This window comes from Penicillium roqueforti (assembly GCF_015533775.1).
Source record: "Penicillium roqueforti strain LCP96 04111 chromosome Unknown scaffold_01, whole genome shotgun sequence".
Taxonomy (NCBI): domain Eukaryota; kingdom Fungi; phylum Ascomycota; class Eurotiomycetes; order Eurotiales; family Aspergillaceae; genus Penicillium; species Penicillium roqueforti.
The window spans coordinates 381,532-400,709 of NW_024067565.1; the positions used below are offsets into that span (position 1 = coordinate 381,532).

Below are 19,178 nucleotides of genomic sequence, written 5' to 3' on the forward strand. Positions count from 1 at the left end.
CCATGTCCTTTTGTATAGATATGTTCGACGGCGGAAAAGGGGAGGAAAAGCCTGAAATGTGCAAATGACGTTTCAATATATAACCTTGTAAGTGTGTGATCCCGAGATCTCATACATCTTCGACTACAGCTCGACCTCGAATTCACCATCTAGAACCAGTCATGGCTAAAGTTGAATCCTAACCCCCTGAGTTGTAGTGTAATCCAGGGAACTGGGCAGGCTTAAACCTGAGTTATTACATGTAGCAGATTACATATATAGCAATCAACCGCTAGGGTAACCTCTCGAGATGATCATAACAACAATCGGAACCTTCGATAATCCCTGCAGCGGTATATATACGATGCCCTAACAACGTTGACTACAGCGACTTCACCACGGCACGTGATATATATATACCCTGATCGGACAAGGACGGGCTTGTTTTGATGAGAATCTACCATTCTATCTGTTCCTTTAAGTATCGCTTCGAGGGAAGATCAATAGGAGAAGATTACCTCTAGTTCGACGTTTGATCTTTGGACCAACGATCCAGGAACTCGTCATTGGCAGACGCCATCCGATTGATCAATCTTAACCCTGGAAGAATACATACATTGATAATGAATTGGAAATATAAGTTAGAAAAACAATTTACATATATCAATTTATTTGCAACAACTCTTCCCAATAGTGGGCGCTTGTGAGGTATCTAGACGACAGAAACAGGAAGAGGTTACAGGTACATCAGCCACAGCAACGGCTATCTCCAACTGCGGCCCAATAATGCGTGCCTCATCATTCCGACCCAGACGTATCAAACATTCATGGTAGCCCTGCAAAGCCCATACGTTATTCGGATGCTGACGAGCACGAATAAGAGTGCCATCAAGACCCAGGTCAGCCTGGTAGACAGCCGCTGCATCCTCGACATGGCCCTGCTCTAGCAAAAGAGCAGCGTATGCATGGCGGGTGGGCTGCATCCAGCTCCAGGGCTCACTGTAGCCCAGCCCATCGTCCAATTCAATCGAGCGACGTAGATGCTCGAAGGCCTCCGTGTAGTTCCCACGGCGGTACTCGATCTCGCCGTCCAGCATTTCTGACGCCACCCCTAGGATATCGATACACTTGTTGGGCCAGTCCAAGCGCGTATCCGGCACTCGATCTCGCGCTGCCCGGTACAGCTCTCGCTGACGCTCTGCATCCGGCACGTTCCCTGTTGCTGCATATGCCACGCCCTTGGCGTAGTGCAGAACCGCTATCGTCATGCAGTACAGCTCTGGATCTGAGGGGATGGCAATCTTGATAATCTCATCCCACATGCCGAACCGTATCATGATGTGCGCGCGCACAGACATGAAGATTTCGATGTAGTCGGCCATGGCCGAGAGCAATTCTTTCGGTAATGTCGCCTCCATGCGGTCCACAGCGGCAAATGCGGCCTGTTTCTGGCCCGCAAACATGGCCGCGTAGATGAGGGAGTGGTAGGTGTGCATGCGGTAGACGGAGTAGAAATTAAATGGGCCTTTCAGCGCCAGGTATTTCTCGTCTGCAATCGCGGCACGTTGGTTTGCGCGGACGGCGCTTCGATAGTCTCCCACCAGCACGTCCAGATGGGACGGCATATGATTGATATGGCCCGCGTCCGGAACCAGATCGCGGAGGTAGTCGGCCGGTCGCAGGCCTAGTTCTGGAAAGGGCGACATCTCAATAAGGTGTATGTAGATGTGCAGGAGACCGGGGTGTTTGGAGGCGTCCTTATGTTTGAGAGCGGTCTCTAGCACCTTTTTTGCTTCCATGGTACGGGTGCCCGGATTTGGTTTTCCGGTCACCATGTCCCACAACTTCCAGGGCGTGAGGCTGATCAAGGAATCAGCGTACAAAGCGACCACGTCCAAATCATCGCTAAACTTTTCATATGCCTCTTTCATTGCATCGGCATATGCAATATTCTGAATGGCATATTGATCCATGCTCGCAGGCTTATCACTCTGATAGCGGGCGGAGATGGCCTTGGCGAGGGCCTGTTCCACGGCGTTCCCATTTTTTACAGACAGGAAGCGAGCTTTGGTTGCGGCTCGATATGTGTTTTCCACGACGGCCGCCAAATCGTTGCCGAGGAAGTCCCAGGGCTGGTTGTAGTTGGGACCGAGAGAGTAGGCCAACCCCCAGTAGGCCATCACACATAATGGATCATGCACCAATGCCTGTTTGAAACAGACGATGGATTCCTTATGGTTGAAGGAATATGCCCACACGAGACCGCGGTCAAACCATATTTGGGCCTCAGGACTGGTGGTGGTGATGACCTTCCCGTATGCCCCCAGATTATACGGATATTCGACCTGGGTTGATCCTTTTGTCATGTTGCTGATATATGCCCTGGTGACACCGTATGATGTTGGCGGGAAGGTGAAGGAGAGAATCTTGACGAGTTCGGGTTTAGGCGGGGTTCCCGCTACTTGTACCCAACGACTTCGGACTTGTTCCAATTTATTTTATGTTTTATGTTTTATGTGATGCTGTGAATCTAATGAACTATTGAACTATTGTGAACTATGCGGTCTATACTGCATCTTATTGGATTCCCAGTCGGAATGCAAATGCGATTAGGTTGTACTAGATTGTACTATTGTTAGTAGATCACCATGTACAGCCATTAGACCACGAGATATGATTGCTTTTTTCTCTTCTTTTTATTGATTGATTGATCTCTTTGATCTGAACAGAAACAAGAGACGTGAAAACTATATGCAAATCAAGAATGTATGGCAGTTCAGCCTCAATGTTCTGCAATTCCTATTTTCCCCGTCGCATCAGCCCACACTTTTATATATCCCCATTTTTTTTTCTTCATCACATGTTGCACCCCAATTAGGAAAGACGTCTTTTTAATAGAAAGGGAGTTCGTACTTTTGAAACCATCGGCTAAGCCTGTCACTTGGCTTATTTTTGCAGGGATCTCTGGCCAAGGCGTGAATACAGGGTTAGACACAATGGCACATGGTTCGGACGATTCCAGGTATATATCGCCACATCAGAGTAGAGACCCCTTATATTAACTACAAATTAAGTTATGCACCTCCTCATTGACATGGCAAACGTTAGTCAGCGCGCTAGCAGTGACGTGGGCCCAATAACACCTCGGCAGGTGACATTGCTGAGAAATCAAAGGTGGCAGTCCCAATTTTGGGTATAGGCTAGACCGAACTATAAGAAAAAGCAAAATACCATTAGCTGACTTGTTGTCTTGAAGCCGCAACAATGCTAGTGGAAGGATCTCCAAGCCTATTTTTTGTCAACCAATAAGAACGAAGTTGTACATTGCCATCACAGTGATCTGCGAGGTATATAGAAAATAGGCCAAATAAGCCGGCTAAATGTGAGATATCGGCATAATAAAGATGTGCATTCCTATTTGAGACATCTTGCAGATCCGAGCCAATCCTCTGTCGTGCACTCTAGGCAGACGCTTATCTTGGGTGTCTTTGATACTCCCGACTACTCCGTATACTTTCCCCAGACCTTTAACCTTCCTCTTCCCTACCCTCGACCGAGAATTCCTGCCTCCAACAACCAGACACCGGACTGCAACCCCCACGCTCCCCCGTGGAAGAGCCCAAATACCGAACTACAACCTAATCGCCCGACATGGCACTGTCACTGTCAGCTTCACTTAAAACATCCCTACTAAACTGCGGAACCTTGATCAGTGAAAGACTCGAAGCAGCTCCATTCCAGACCTTCCTACTCTTGGCATCTGTGTGGATACTCTCTATCCCGACTCTTGTGTTTTTGATGACCCGCTACTGGCCCTCGTTTAACTCCAAAAAGGCCAAACCTGAACTGCGACGCTCGCGCGAGAACACCGATGCCAGTGAGACCCCTGCGGGGACCCCTATTCAAACCCCGAGTGAGAATAAGGATTGAGTCATGGGGCGCAAAACGCCACATGTAACTACGGGGCTAGGTGGGAGCAACACCAGTTCGTCGATCGCTCTGTATCAGCCCTGAACTCGGTAGTCTATTTTGGATTTCCTGGTGAATGGGAATTGTTATTGGTTGCTCTCATGCAAGTTCAGTCTAGGTTGTTCCCTTCTTCTAAGCTAAACTCATTTAAGAACACCTTGCATGCCGAAGGCGGGATTTGCCGTCCACATTATGCGGGGGATCTACGGGAGTATATACAACACCGGTCTCTGCTTTATATACTTTATATTGTTATTCCCCGCTTTGACGATATCATGTCACGAATCTTTCTGCTATACTCTGTACCTTAATCAGAAATAGGAAAATGCAGTATACCAAGTGGCTGTCCGCAGTCAGAAGACCTTCATTGCCGGGCTTTCCATTCCCTAGAACTGGTATAGTATCCTCCGTAAGCTTACCCGATCTACCTGCCTCATTCAGTGTTATACTCCAACAGGACTCGGCCGAGTCGAATACACAAAGGAAAAGCAGCCATCCTCAACGCCTCTCAACTAGTGCTGGTCCAGAAGTCCAATCCTACAAAGGCAACCGTCTCATTAGCACGAGATAGGAGTATACCAAGTAAACCCCAACGGTGCCATGTCTCTCCTCCATGTGTGAATGTAACCCAATGCACGCCCAGTTTGGAGTAAACCCGTCAGCAGAAGACACCCTCCGCATGGGATTGCCTCTTCGGTCAAGGCATTCTCCTCGACGAAGTACTTCTTATTGACAGCTCGAGCAGAATCCCAGATCTATAAGAACCCCGAGAAAGAACGGAGCAAAGAGAGCCTCCTACCCGACCATACCAAGCAATCATCAGAATCATCCAACAGAAACCAAACACTTCTCCAGAATCTTCTTCAAGATGCTCTCCAGCACCATCATCACCAGCCTTATCCTGGGTCTTTCCCAGCTAAGCACTGGCATTGCACTGCCCTCAACCCCACCCCCAACCCCAGAACCCGGCTTCATCATCAACCACGTAGCCTCCGACTACTTCCCAAACTCGAAGGGCGACCTGAGCGCCTTCGACGTGGACGTCCACTACGTGGGATATTCCAGCGCGACCGAAGCCTGGCTCACCAGCCTGGACCCGCACTCAGCCACCAGCGACGAAGAGAAAGCGCGCATCCTGACCGAAGCCGCGTACGCGAAGAAATACGACGAGAACGACGCCGACATGGCCGGCGACGTGGAGTCGTTGCTCGCGCACGTTGCCGGGAACGTCACCACTACTACCGCGGGCATTGCGAAGCGGTCGACCTTCTCGACTAGCGCGGCGCATGCTGTCCTGTGGAGTGCGTGCGGTACGGTGTTCTCTTGTATTGCTGGTACGACTTGTCAGTTTGATCTGCAGATTAACAGGGCCCCGCGTAGCCGTTGCGAGGCGCAGGGTGGCTCGAACTGCTGTGTTAGTTGGTCGACTTATAATGTGCGGGCTGGGTTCTTCTCGAGTACTTGGACGGCTTGCAATCAGGAGGTTCAGGCCGAGCATAAGATTAATGCTTCTTGTGAGGGATTCGGGACTTCGGACCAGGGTGGTGATGTTTGTCTAAGCAATCGTGCTACTGGATGTACCTAGGTTGTTGAGGATGGGAAGTTGGGGCAGAGGTGGAGGGTGCAGAGGTGGAGGATGCAGAGGTGGAGGATGCAGAGGTGGCGGATGCAGAGGTGGAGGATGCAGAGGTGGAGGATGCAGAGGCGGGGGATGCAGAGGTGGAGGTGGAGAAAGTGGTGTTGCTATAAGGAACAGGGTGATGGTTGTTCAAGCTTAGGATCATGATTATCCATATGTAGTCATGGAATGCAATTGTTGCCCTTTTTCGAGAGCCGTCAGGATCATATCTGATATGATCGTTGCATCGGGGAAATGTGTAACTACATAGTTAGTACCCCAAGCTCTCTTGGGTGTCCGGTTAGTGCAGCTAGTCAGGGGCCATTAACGGAGTTTACAACAGAATAGGCTTTGAAGGATCCATTGATTCGATTCTTCGCCAATATTGCCGGGAACACCGGCAACATTAATACATGAGAATGCAAGCTGCAAGATTGAGGCAAAAGCAAGGCCCAAAGCTACAGCCAAGTAAGCCAGATGCGCTAACACCCAGAAGAAGAGAAACAGGAGATGTGATAGACATCAAAAAAATCAAGATCAAAATCGAAATCAACTAACTCGCCCATATGTACTACAAACCCATGCATGTAGCATTCATTGCATTGGGGTAGGCTGAATATCAAATGTAAAATTTGAAGAGAAGGAAAAAGAAAAAAAAGAAAAAAGAAGCCAACGAAAGGTCCCAAAGACTAGGTTTTCATTAGGTGATAGCAGAGCCTGCGACAGAGGCCGAGTTGGTCACAGAATGGATACTCCCGGGTGGTGCATGTGCGTGGCTATCCCCGTTCGGAATGTGGGTTTCTTCCACAAGGACATGGTTCTCATCAATTCCCAGGAGAGACCGGGGCGGGTGAATCTCTTTCTTGCCATTTGTCTTGTAGTAGAGAACCATGTCTCCGGAGGTGCGCCAGAGGTGCGTGCGAATCGTTGCTAGAGTCATGTTTGGTGGACACAGCTGGTGGATGAAGATTAGCATGATTGGCGACAATAAAATATAGGAGAAAAGCTTACAGTCTTCTGGCAGTATAGCTCGAGATACTCCTCTGGTGGCATAACGGACTCCGGTTCATCCGGGTTAGCAGGGTCGATGCGCTCTGCGACATAAGCAAGAACCTTCTTTGCTCGGAGCATGCGGTTGGCATTAAGACGAGAGCCATTGTTATTAGTGTTCATATTTCCCGGAGGGGCACCATTGGGAGCTGGCCTGGATGAATAACGAGATTAGTTTCATCAACAACACGCATTCCAGAAGATCCAAAACATACGGGTCGGGTTTGACGACTGGCGGCAAGGTATCATCGAAAGGCTTCAATACGAAGGCGATCTTGACCTGCTCCTTGAAGGGAATTTGATTCTATAACGAATGATCAGTAAGAGAGGAAAGAAAATGCGAGAAAATAGACGTACCTTCAGAAGAAGCTCACCGAGCCAATGAGGAATTGATTTCTTAAGGCTTTCGAGGTCTTCACCAACGCGGCCCACGGTACCTCTGTAGAGATCCGAGGCAACGGCAGTATCGCCAGTTTCCTCCTGGATGAAGACTGCAGTCCGGGCTGGGATATCCAGTCGCGGAGTTTCCTCCTCAGAACTAGGAGAAAGAGCCGTCTCCAACTCTCGATCTGTATTTGTAGCCAGAAATTCTTCATAATCGTCACGAATGCGGTCAACGACGCCACAGAGATTGGGCTCATAGACCTTCTCTTCCTTGATAGAGGAGATCTCCGACTCTTCGACCTTTTCTTCTAATATCTGAGGCTTCGTCTCCGTAGAATTGCGACCCAACTTCTTGGGGAAGTTCATTTGGAACTTTTTTCCGAATAGTGACTTCTTCCGCTCTTCCTTATCAGGCTCTGCGGGGGATTGAGGAACTCCTGGAGTTGCATCCGACGGAGACAGAAGAGACTTGCCGGTGTCGGTTTGTTGGGCCGCTAGAGGCCTTTTCGAGAAGTAGTCACTTGGTGAAAAGGATGATGCCCCGCCATCGACATGGGAATTTGTTAGCCCCGAGGCATCAGGTGTGTCTGGTTCAAATGCGGGGAACGGAGAGTTGCTCTGCATGGAAGTGCTCATGTAGTTTGACGATGGTGTGCCAACATTGATGCCAAAGCCGATGTTCGGGCTACCAGGGAAGTCTGAGCTGGGACGCAGAGTCGACATATGATGAGGATTCGATATCGGAATCCCAATGCTGCGAGGGACATCATCGCCAGATATCGAGGTAGTCAGCGGATTCAGTCGAGCATTTTCTTCTGCTCTCGCGATGGCAGTTTGGCGGTAATCGTTGTCTCGTCGGACTTCCTCGTCTACTACCAGAGCGAACAGCCAGCGCAAAATCCATTTGCCGAGATTGACTGCGTGTTGTCAGTATGGCAAAGAATATCCGCCAAGGTTGACAGTAGAGCAGAATGAATAGTCGTAGGAAATACTCACTTCTTTGATCATCCCTAAATTGATACAGCTCAGATAGTGGTAGATCGATCTCGTCGGCATAAACTTCTGCGTCGAAACAGCGATTGGGCTCTAGAATGACTGAGAGCCTGCCAGTGCGTACGTTGATGGCACACCAATGTCCGATACTATCAACGGTGTTTACCTCTGACTCAACATCATCCATATGACGCTTGCCGAAGGTTTGGACAGGAATACACTAGATTCATGTTAGTCGATGTCTTATACTTCTCCGGCTGAGATGTTAAATCACCTTCAGCAGGTCCCAGAGAACAACTTCTCCTGCCGAATCCTGAGTAAGTGTGCGCCTCCGATCATTCAACATCAAGCACTTGATCAAGCCGTGTTGGCCTTCAATGGTTTCCTCGGGCTGTGAATGAACCGGAATTGTCAGGTCAATTGTCGCCAAGTTAGGCTCCGAGGAATTAAGTTTAGGGGCTGCGCCACCAAGAATCGAGGTCGCTGATAACTGCAAAAGAGCATTATATGGAACCTTCTTCGGTCCCTTCTCTGGGGTTGCGGGCTTTGCAGCAGAGTCTATAGTACGTGCTGGGTCGGGGGCCGGCTCGATCCCCACCGTGATGTCAACATCTCGCCAGCGGTTGATACTAGACTTGGGGGTAGCTGTCCAGATGTAGTCTCCCGCCGCCACAACCTTGACAACGCCCTCGTGCTCTTGTAGTGCGGCGACGCAGAGGCCCTGGTCGGGATCGGCCGATCCTCGCATGTCGGTCTTCGCCACCAAGCCGGAACGGTCACTCGAGTAGAAGACAGAGAGATCGGGGTGGTCCGAGTAAAGAGACCACACGCTATCATTGTGCATGGTCAGGGTGTTCATGCATCGACCCGCTGTGAGAGACCAGATCTTGATCGTCTGGTCAGACGACCCCGTCATAATTGTGTCGCCGGACTGGTTAATCATAATAGCACGAATGTTGTCCGTATGGCCCACGAACTTCGTCACAAGCTTTCCAGACCGGGGATCCCATACTCGGACGACATTCTCAGGGCCACCGCTAGCGAGCACCGACGAGACCGCACCCAGCGCATAGACAGAGCCTTTACCCGAGGAGTCTTCCCCGCCGGCATTGATGTTCAATATCTCCCCGCCGCCATTCAAATCCCAGAGGTAAACCTTTTGATCGAGACCGCCCGAGGCAACCCAAGTAGCCTGGCTACCGGGGCTCGCTAGGGCCTTCACATAATCGGTATGTTTTCCAATGCGCTCCGGGACCTCGGTTGACTCGGAGTGTGGGCGCCAGAGTCGCACGGTCGTGTCGGACGAGGCCGAAACAAGCGCGGAATTGTCCTGTGCCAAGACTATGTCGTTGATCCAATGACTATGTGCTTGGACCTGGGTTTTGAAGACGGTCGGACGGGGCTTCTGGCCAGGAGACGAGAGCGCAGACGCAGAGGAAAGAGGAAAGTCGAGATCCCAGGAACAGATGACACCGTCGCGGCCCGCGGAGTAGCTAGGAGAGGGGACGTCATATTAGTATCCGTGCAATCCACGTGTAAAGAAGCCTGATTTCCGGAAGATCGCGATCGCAAACTTGGCACGGGTTCAAAACTAGATCATGGATCCCAGCACTAGCATAACGGGGGAAAGATACTTACAGGATGGAGTTCTGACGGTCGACAGTCAAGCCATTGACCCCCAACCGGTGCCCACCGGGTGCATCAGGCAGAGGGAGGACTAGAGTGAGAGACACAGTCAGCGACGTGGGGGTGGATACACAGGATCCAACATACCGTAGGTGACCCTCTGGTGACTTAGTTTGCGTGCCATACATGCAGCGTTGAAGGAGTGAAACCAATTGCGGAGATGCGAATGCGGAGCTTATCTGTCGAGGCCGATCGCACGTTCAGTTTTGGTGGGGAAAGTAAACGTCAGAGCATTCGCGACGATCAAAAGAGAGAAAGTCAAAAGGCCAAGGAAAAAAGAAGCGAAGGGGAAAACAGTCAAATGAGGGGAAGTTCAGAGTTGGAGGCGCCAGGGGTCCGGAGTTTATGTGTTTATGTGTTTGGCCTTCCTATGTGATATCCAATACGACCTTCAAGTAGAAATCATGAGATTACTCGTCTTTCTCCATTATTTAATAGCCCGGGGGCCTTTCCTTTCCCTTTCTGGAATGCTTCTCGGTTATTTTAACGATTTGACTACATCTATAAGTTCCATAGTCTTCTATGATACCAGATATACTTTTTAACAAGATACACAATACATAACTATATATTATGCACATCCACAAGACTCCTCGTTTAGAGGAACAATCCTTCAGCCCTACCAATGGGGTACTGACTTGCCCGCTCCGAATGGTTTGACACCCGGAGATCAGATTTGCGCTCAGTCTAGTCAATTGGATGCTCCACTCGTCTCGTATGGAATGAGACTTAAGCTCGTGCAGAACATACGGATAGAGCAGCTTGGCTGCATCGCCAAGATAGGGCTTGGTTTGGGGCTTCGAGAAGGCTGCAGCTCGTATAGATTTGCAGAACATCTCACACCCTAAAGCTATACGCGTCATTCTCCGTAATTGCACGAATGCTCATCTGATTCCAGAATTTCAGCTATCTATAAGCCAGTGCAGTGGGTTGAAGGGTGTAAGTATACACAATATAAGGCTTCTTTTATGTTACCGATGAGCCTGACTTCTTCGCTGATTAGCCAGGAACGTCTAGTCCATCTTATAGATGTGCATCTTTGATTCACGAGTCGCCAAGGGCGTTGCCCCAAGCCTTGAGCTTGCAGGCCATGATTTCCTGCGCAAAAGGGAGATGGAAGAACTATTAGCTGTCGAGCAAATCCCGGAATTGGGCTGCTTCAAGCCGAGAGCAGTCCGAGCAAGTAAGAAGAATGACATATAATTGCTCAAACAACTCGCTTCCCAGAATCTACAGAATCTATGCTCTTCCAACCTTCTATATAGCAAAAATATACAAACTACAAGGCCAAGAAAAATCCAATCAAAGACTTTTCTCCGCCTGTGCCGCCTGGCGTCCCTCAAGAGTATTCGAAGCATATTGATAGCTCCCAAGGAAAACAGCCCCACCAATACCAATCCACGTCACACGCGGCGTGATACCACGCCAGAAAGCACCGGGCCCTTCACGTGCAATGCCGCGCACAATCTCCTTAACACGAACAGGCGCGTCAACGCCACGCCGCGCAAGCATAACCCGCGTCTTGATCACGTCTAGCGGGGTAGTTAGGCCAGCCGCAATGGCGCCGGCAACACTGCCGAACATGGCGCTTGTGGTAGCGGGAATCTGCGTCTCGGCGAGAGACGAGGCCGTCTCCGCGGTTCGCAGGTACCGCTTGCCGTAAGCTTCCTTCATTGACTCCCACATTGTGAACTGCAGCACGGTGAAGGGGATCTCGCGGGCGATTGTGATGCCCGCGCCGCGGTAGAGCTCGCGGAAGACCTGGCTGTAGCCGCGCTTCGGTGCTGGGGCCGAGGGCGCTGTGGTTGTACTTGTTGGGACCGCGTGCCGCAGGGACAGGATGTCCTTCAGTGCAAGGAGACTCGAGCCGCCGAAGAGGCCGGCTTGGGCACGCTGCTTAATGACTTCTGTTGGGACGCGGACGGCGCATGCGGCGATTTCGCCGAGGGAGGAGGCGAGTGAGTGTGTGAGGATTATGTGGGAGCGGGATTGGGAGTTAGTTTTGCTGTTGGCAGATTGAGGTACGAGCAGAGTCCGCTTGACGCTATCGTAGACGATGAAGAAGGAGGCGGCGGAGGGGGCAGAGCCAAAGAGGACAGATGGGAGGCCGGCATAGATACCGCGGAAGGTTTGGCGGAGGGAGACACGGGTTTGGGGTGCGGTGTGGTCGCGTGCTTTTTGGAGTCGGGTTTTGATGGTGTCGAGAGGGTAGAGAGAGCAGTCGACGGTTAAGCCTGCAATCGCGCCGGACTATATAGTAGAGCTGTTAGAGGGATACTCCCGGAGAGAGCTCTGGAGAAGCTTACAATTAATGACCGCGTCCACAGGGAGGAGACCAATGGCTCCCCGTCAGGTTGGGCCATTTTTGAATAGAATTGGATATGAAGATGGTTCTATCACAAGAACATGGCCAATTGGTTGGAAAAGTAGGAAGGGAGAACGGCAACGACGTAGGTTGTACAGCAGCGTAAACGGAGAAGCTCCGCGGATATGGCTGGCAGTTTCTTTTGCTCCGCGGTCAGGCCATCCGATATCGCCGATCTTCGCTACGTCCACTTCAAAAGAATTTATACTATCGTAGGGTCGACGTTTGGATTGAAATGTATTTACTATTGAAGAAAATAAAGCTCTTTCGCACAAGCGTGGGGCATTGACAAAAGAATACCCCCAAAAAAACACGCACTGAGACATCCCACACCAAGTCTATCAGTACCATCCATCGTCAAGCCAGAGCCAGTGCTCCGTTTTCCCTCAACATCTTCACAAGAGAAACTCGAGCGCGATAAAATGTCACAGAATTTTATTGAAGAATATCAACTCATCTCAACCATGGCCGGGGGAATGAGGGAAACCGCCAAATCATCTACAATACTCGTAGGGAATCACACACTGAACGCGGAAGGGAAGGGGACAAAAGTGCCACCCCGTTCTCAAAGGATAAAGGGGATATATAGACACGAGGAGAAGTTGATACAAAGAAGGGATATTATTTGGCCCTGGCAGCTTTGCTGGCCACGGCAGGGGTCTGGGCGGGGGGCTCGAGGACGTGGGTGTGGCCGGGGGCATTGATAATTTCACCAGTCACGTCCTGTCGGCAGGCCTGAATGTTCTTTACCCAGTCATCCGCCAGGACCTCGTCGAGAGTCGCTCGGTTTTTCGGGTTGGTCTTCAGCATGCGGCCAATGATGTACCGGCTTTCCCGCGGCAAGATCCGGAGAAGTCGCCATGGGCCCTTGATGACCTCTTGGCGCTGCCCAGAAGGCTGGGTTGATGTCTGAACCGGCGGTGCCTCTTTGCTGGTCGTTCGGGTGGGCCGATCATGGGCGCAGTTGCTGGTTTGGCTGATCTGCTTTTGAGCAGTATCGGGAGGATCATCCTCCCTCTGGAGGGGGGGTTCTAATTTCTTTGCTTCTGCATCTTCAGGTCCGTTTCCATTTTGGTCCGTTCCAGACTGATCAGGTCCGCTCGAGCGAGGGGTCAAACGCTTATTGTCCTGGGCTTGGGAAAGAAGATCTGGTGTCGACTTGGGCCGACGGCGTGGCTCCGGTTCAGGAACCGGGGTGCCTGGGGTCGGGCTGGAAACGAACAGCTTGTATGAGTTGTCGGTCAGGCGCGGTTGCTTCCATGGGAACCGGCGCAAGGTCATACAGCAGAAGATGATCGCCAGCGACCAGACATCCGTGGGGCGAGGGTCATATTTCTTCTCGTCGTAGACCTCGGGAGCAAGGTAAGGATCAGAGCCAACGATACCTGGTCATGCAAATCAATAACCACCAACGGCGAACAAAAAAGATACAGGATTACTTACCTGAAGCAGGGACAATGTCGTTCTCAAAAGGATAGCGGAATACGACGGCACTTCCGAAATCAATAATTTTCATGATGCCACGGTCGTTCACCACCACGTTATCCAGTTTCAGATCCCGATGGGCCAGACCCATGCCATGGATGTACGCCACACCGCTCAGAATCTGCTTGAAAGAGCAGGCGATCTCCTCCTTGCCCATTTTGCCGGTCATCACGATGGCAAACAGATCGAACGGCGCATATTCCATGACCTCATACCAGCGACTGCCTTCTTGAATGATATCCAAGGTCTCGATGATATTGCCATGGTGCAAGGTGGAGCCAATACAGAACTCTGCAGTCACCTTCTTGGAGTATTCCTTCAAGCTCTCCCAGTTGTGACGGTCTCGGAATTGCTTGACTGCAAAGGTGACACCGTCACTGTTGCGCTTCAAGAGACGCACCGAGCCACCAGCTCCAGATCCGAGCACTCTGCCCAGCTTTCCATACTTGGAATTCAGACCGTGATCATCGGCAAAGGGAACATTTTCGGTAGCCATTTGATACGGAGTGGACTTTCCAGCTGATGGACTCGACTTTTTAGGCATCGATGTCGGGGACTCGGATCGCTTGTTGCGATGGCCCATCTTGAAGAATCGTTTCAATTCAGACATAGAGCCATGATGCTGGTGGCCGTGGTGCTTATCGCTACCGTGCTCCTTCTTACTTCCAAATATGCTCCGCTTGTCACTAGGTTTGCTGAGATCACTCGCGCTACTGGATCGGGGAGCCGAGGGACGAAATGACCGTTTGACATCCCGACCGCTGAAGATAAAGCGAGGATCCAACTGGGCAAGGTTTTTGGACTGGGGTGGTCGCTTATGGCGCGCATATGGATCATTAGGTTCGCCCACAGGGGTCATAGTCACTGGCGGAGTAAGAGACTCCTGTGGAGTCGAAGGGGGACTTTCATCTTGGGGGGTGCTCCCGTCATTCCCGACGAAGAATTGCGCACGATTTTTGGGTACTTGGATAGCATGAGGAGCTCGCTCTGAGCCTTCACTTTTTCTGGTAGGCTCGGTGGACTGAGGGCGGGAGGATGAGCTGGGTTGAGGCGTGCTGTTCTTTTCGGTTGATCCGACTGGAGGTGACGCTTCAGGGGTGAAATTAGTGTCCGCGTGGGGTCGGCTGGTAGCTCTCAGAGAAGAACTGTCGCTGGTTCGGCCTTCGCGAGAATGGGTTGCAGCTGGAGTAAGAGGGGGTGACTGTACAGCAGAGGTTGGAGGAGACGGACGCGGCGAGGCAAAGGCACCGGTGCCATGTCCACTACGATCACTCGACTCGCGAGATGCAACCTATGAGGATCCAAGGTTAGTATGATGACGATATTGCCACAGTCCATTGAGTCTCCACTCAGCGGCGTCGGATTGTGGGAAGTGAATATCACTTTAAGCTTGAAGGGATTGGAAGACTCGGAAGAACACCCGACACCAAAAAAGAGAGATAGATATGGACATACCCTGGAGGAAGGAAGAGACATGGGGTCAAAGGAGAAGTTCCGCAGGCGGGACTCCTGAAGCTGTGCGCCCTGCATACTCATCGCCAGCGACCGTAATTGTTCCTCGTCCGTAGGTCGCCTTTGGTCTGGCTGGTCTGGTTGCTCTGGTTGCTCTGATACAGGGGACAAATCTGATCGACCTGGTTCAATCTCCTCCGCGATGGAGGAGAAACGGACTTGGTTAGGCTGAGCTCTTGACTTGGCATCGGCGTCACCGGGTTCCGAGGCCTGGCCGGGGATCTTCGCGGGGTTGTGCATACTTTGGGATTCTAGAGAGGTAGACGTGCGTCAGACGGTTGGCAGGGATATGGGAGACACCATCACAACCGATCAACACGGCAGCCAAGACATACCTGAACCCATGGGGTTGGTGGGTGTTGGATCAGTCATTTCAGACGTCATAGTGTTCGCAGTTCGGCCCGGAACGTGGGACACATGCCCCTCACGGTGGGTGAGTTGGAGAATCCTAGATAGCGAACTGAAAACCAGTTCAAAAGCTGTCAAATGTGGTCAAATCCGCAGAATTGGACGGTTTCCTCCCAAACAGAGCCTAAGGAGTCAAAGACCGACGCAAGAGGCAAATCTTTTCCCTTTTTAACTTTTTTTTCTTCCGCCGAATGCGATCGAGAGCACCCGGGTCTGGTTCAGGAATCCGGGAATCCGGGTATCCCGGGTCTAAACGAGAAGATATGAGAAGCGGAGATGGTTGAGGGAAGAGGCAAAGGAAGTAAAAGAGAAAGAGAAGAGGGGAGATGTCAGGGTCTGGGCCTCAGGCAAACCTGGGATTTTGGGGGCGAGTGGGGTGGGAGGGAGGGAGGAAGACGACGAAGAAGAGAGATAGTGAGGGAGTGGTAGTTTGTCTGTCTTTGACCTCATTTACTGCATTTAATGACCTTTTTTTCGTTTGGCCTATTTCCAATTTACCAGATGAGCACGATAATATGTCAAATATACCCCATATTTACCCAAACTGTCCTTGAAATGCCTTACCTCATAAGTCGGATGGCCGCGGAGAGTTCAAGATGATGTCGACCCCGTGCCGACTTCCCGGAGGCGCTGACCAGACGCTGACCAGGCCCTACGTACTCCCAAGCCTTGCTACGACGTATGGAGTACTCATGTTGTACATCGGTACCCTCTGCAGGCCACTGGACGATGGGTCTTTGGATCTGGAATATTGCCTGAACGGGCTTAGTATATCTGCTGACTCCACTAGATTCCCTTTCCTCTCCGACATCGTAAAGGGCCAGGCCGTCTTTCTCCGCTAGATTCTCCAGACTCCATGCCAAGTAGCATGTCGACATTATGCAGTGACACATTCAGGGTCTACGAAGTCACACACATGCCAAGTTCTCCGCTCCGCAGATCAGTTGGAGTCTGTGACCTCATCTGTAGGCTTCCGGTCACTTCTCTTGGTTGTCCAGTCATCGCCGAGAAGAGGTCCACGGGAAAACCGGGGAGGGTCTTAGTAGGCGTGTGATCACATGTCAGCCCATTTCAATTGCATTGTGGTGATTAGTTGGTCTATATTTGACTTTATAAGTCACTCTTGCCGCCGCTTGCGTACGGAGTAGTATATAGCTTTCAATGTAAATATCTCTTGGATTTCAACAGATATAGACAATCTGGAAAAAAATAATAATCGGTATCGTACAACGGGGGAAGAAGAAACCCCAAATTTCCCAGAAAACGCCCGGTAAACCGATCCAAATCAAAACAAGCAGGCCCCCTGGAGCACTGTCGGAATGACCAATAATTATACAAGTCTATTGTCCTTGTGATGCTCAGGGAACGACCTGGATACCAATGGACTTGGCCTGGGACATGACACTCTTGCACAATCCCTCCAGGGACAAGCCTGATAACCGCGTCTCGGTCTGCTTAAGCTTGGCGATCTCATAAACGTGCTTGAGGGAGATCTTGCCACAAACATCGTGGCCAGGATTCATCGCACCACGCAGCCGGTTCTTCCGGGGTTCGACATTGGCCGCGTTGAGCAGGAGGTAAGTGGTGGTCGGGGTGCGCAGTTCAAAGGAGAAGGATCGGTCGGGGCGGACCGTGACACGCGCAGGGATCGGGACACCGGTGTTGATGTGAGCTGTACGGGCATTGAATTCCTAGAGAAGTAGTTAATATACATGAACGGTTCATATAAACCGAGTAAACAAAGACTAACCTTGCAAAAGTCCATGGACTTGACACCTTTACTTCCCAGAGCCGGTCCAACAGGCGGACTGGGACTGGCCTGACCAGCTCCAACGATGAGCTTCACAAACTGATCCTTGGACAATACGTTTCGTGCCATGATGAGAAGATGTCGAGATGGTTTCCAAAGGCCACAAGCAGAGAAGATCGAACTCGGAAGATTTGCAGATTTGCAGATTTTCAGCCGACGACGCTGATTGGCCAGAGCGGGAAGCGAGCACAAGAAACCCCAACGTCATAAGGTACACTCCTTTCTCTCCTCATCAGAAGCTTCTTTGGCTTCTAATCGATTCATCTAACCATCTTCATCTCGACATTCACGATATCTAGATTCAATCTCTATTCTCATCCGTTGGATCGAATATCTGGTGTATCTTTCTCATCCGGAGAGTCCCATTGACATCCGAACTAGAACTCTCGGGCCCCGCGCGTCGATCTTCCCTTCACCTCCCTTTTCCTTCTTCTTTCTTCTCCAGTTTTTATTAATTCCAAACTTATCGAAATAATGAACTGGTTAAAGTCGACGTACGTTCCGATCGATTCTTCTCTGTTGTGGTTACACTGACCGATTCCATGCGGACAGTCTCTCCGCCGTGGTGGGCACTGAGGAGCCTATCTATGGCCCAGAGGCTATCCAGTCTGTTGCGAAGCAGGGCGAGACCACTCCCTTCTCCGATGTGAACAAGGAGATTCTGCGCTGGCGCGCACACTCTTATACCAATGTCGAAACCCAGACCTTTTACATCATGGCCGACAACGGGACAGTGGTTTTCCTTCAGGTTATCTACAGCAACATTGTGTAAGGAACACTCAGCCGGAGCTTGAAGCTTCCATCATGAAATGAAGACCTACAGCGGCTGACTCTAATCCTTGATCTTGATTATAGTGGAATTCACACCACCGCCCAGTTCAACGTCAAGATTTTCGACCTCAGCGGAAAGGGCGACAACAAGTGGTTCTCGGACCCGCTCTCTAACTTCATGTTCGACGAGAACATGATTTCTTTCGGTGCCGACAACCTGTCGCTGACCCTCAACGAGGAGGGCGACTCCTACTCTATCAAGTCCACCGTCAACGGCGGCGCCCTAGTGGACATCAAGTTCTCCCGGACTGCACCCGGTTTCGTCGTCGGCAAGGACGGTACCTCATACTTTGGAACCGACCCCGATAAGCCATGGGGCTCCATGCGCCACGCTTTCTGGCCCCGTTGTGCCGCCGAAGGCACTATTACCACCAAGGACAAGACCTACGACATGACTGGTCGTGGTCTCTTCATCATGGCCCTGCAGGGCATGAAGCCTCACCACGCTGGTAAGAAGCCCTATACATAGACTGACAACCAGAACCGCTTTATGCTAACAAACACACAGCCGCCCGCTGGAACTTCATTAACTTCCAGACCCCTACCTACTCCGCCGTCATGATGGAGTACACCACTCCCCCCTCCTACGGCTCCACCACCGTCAACGTCGGTGGTATTGTCAAGGATGGCAAGGTAATCTATGTCGGCACAAACAACACAGTGACTCACACAGAAACCGGCCACGACGAGGGCAGTGACTGGCCCGCGCCCAAGGCCATCAAGTGGGAGTGGAGCGGCAAGACAACCGACGACAAGGAGCTCACAGCCGAAGTCAGCGGCGGCCTCGGTTCGCGATTGGATCGCATCGACGTCATGGCCGAGGTGCCAGGCTTCATTAAGAGCATTGCTGGCAGTGTTGCCGGTACTCGGCCGTACATCTTCCAGGTCTGTCCCATCTTACCCTCGTCTTGTTTATTATCAAGATAGTTATAGCTAACTCTCCTTGTACAGTACTCGCCTCAGGACAAGCTGTCCTTGAAGCTGAAGATCGGCGATGAGGAGATCACCGAGGAGGGAACTATGTTCTCCGAGTCGACTTTCATCTCGTAAAGGTCGCCCGCCTAATTCGCGTACATAGTACCTCATTC

The 19,178-nt window shown here is 51.1% G+C and overlaps 8 protein-coding genes across 8 annotated transcripts; 3 read left to right on the top strand and 5 right to left on the bottom strand.

The window, feature by feature from the left end:
- Nucleotides 1-647: 647 nt before the first annotated feature.
- Nucleotides 648-2,345, bottom strand: LCP9604111_516 (tetratricopeptide repeat protein; the record flags this gene model as incomplete). Its single annotated transcript, XM_039068873.1, has 1 exon — nucleotides 648-2,345. One exon carries the CDS (start codon nucleotides 2,343-2,345, stop codon nucleotides 648-650), a length of 1,698 nt encoding a protein of 565 aa, XP_038933064.1.
- Nucleotides 2,346-3,630: 1,285 nt separating this feature from the next.
- LCP9604111_517 (uncharacterized protein) lies at nucleotides 3,631-3,909 on the top strand (the record flags this gene model as incomplete). The annotated part of the gene is made up of 1 exon (XM_039068884.1): nucleotides 3,631-3,909. One exon carries the CDS (start codon nucleotides 3,631-3,633, stop codon nucleotides 3,907-3,909), a length of 279 nt encoding a protein of 92 aa, XP_038933065.1.
- Nucleotides 3,910-4,816: 907 nt separating this feature from the next.
- LCP9604111_518 (uncharacterized protein) lies at nucleotides 4,817-5,533 on the top strand (the record flags this gene model as incomplete). Its single annotated transcript, XM_039068895.1, has 1 exon — nucleotides 4,817-5,533. One exon carries the CDS (start codon nucleotides 4,817-4,819, stop codon nucleotides 5,531-5,533), a length of 717 nt encoding a protein of 238 aa, XP_038933066.1.
- Nucleotides 5,534-6,266: 733 nt separating this feature from the next.
- Nucleotides 6,267-9,803, bottom strand: LCP9604111_519 (WD repeat protein; the record flags this gene model as incomplete). The annotated part of the gene is made up of 8 exons (XM_039068906.1): nucleotides 6,267-6,521; nucleotides 6,578-6,770; nucleotides 6,832-6,920; nucleotides 6,974-7,917; nucleotides 7,997-8,213; nucleotides 8,268-9,486; nucleotides 9,632-9,710; nucleotides 9,767-9,803. 8 exons carry the CDS (start codon nucleotides 9,801-9,803, stop codon nucleotides 6,267-6,269), a joined length of 3,033 nt encoding a protein of 1,010 aa, XP_038933067.1.
- Nucleotides 9,804-10,981: 1,178 nt separating this feature from the next.
- On the bottom strand, nucleotides 10,982-12,042 carry LCP9604111_520 (putative mitochondrial carrier protein (Pet8); the record flags this gene model as incomplete). Its single annotated transcript, XM_039068917.1, has 2 exons — nucleotides 10,982-11,929; nucleotides 11,986-12,042. 2 exons carry the CDS (start codon nucleotides 12,040-12,042, stop codon nucleotides 10,982-10,984), a joined length of 1,005 nt encoding a protein of 334 aa, XP_038933068.1.
- Nucleotides 12,043-12,665: 623 nt separating this feature from the next.
- On the bottom strand, nucleotides 12,666-15,413 carry LCP9604111_521 (uncharacterized protein; the record flags this gene model as incomplete). Its single annotated transcript, XM_039068928.1, has 4 exons — nucleotides 12,666-13,429; nucleotides 13,488-14,820; nucleotides 14,985-15,292; nucleotides 15,377-15,413. The coding sequence occupies 4 exons, from the start codon at nucleotides 15,411-15,413 to the stop codon at nucleotides 12,666-12,668; spliced, it is 2,442 nt and encodes an 813-aa protein (XP_038933069.1).
- Nucleotides 15,414-16,807: 1,394 nt separating this feature from the next.
- On the bottom strand, nucleotides 16,808-17,328 carry LCP9604111_522 (mitochondrial 54S ribosomal protein uL11m; the record flags this gene model as incomplete). The annotated part of the gene is made up of 2 exons (XM_039068939.1): nucleotides 16,808-17,140; nucleotides 17,200-17,328. The coding sequence occupies 2 exons, from the start codon at nucleotides 17,326-17,328 to the stop codon at nucleotides 16,808-16,810; spliced, it is 462 nt and encodes a 153-aa protein (XP_038933070.1).
- Nucleotides 17,329-17,733: 405 nt separating this feature from the next.
- LCP9604111_523 (survival factor 1 family protein) lies at nucleotides 17,734-19,140 on the top strand (the record flags this gene model as incomplete). The annotated part of the gene is made up of 5 exons (XM_039068950.1): nucleotides 17,734-17,753; nucleotides 17,812-18,027; nucleotides 18,115-18,539; nucleotides 18,599-18,975; nucleotides 19,042-19,140. The coding sequence occupies 5 exons, from the start codon at nucleotides 17,734-17,736 to the stop codon at nucleotides 19,138-19,140; spliced, it is 1,137 nt and encodes a 378-aa protein (XP_038933071.1).
- Between the last annotated feature and the right edge of the window lie 38 nt (nucleotides 19,141-19,178).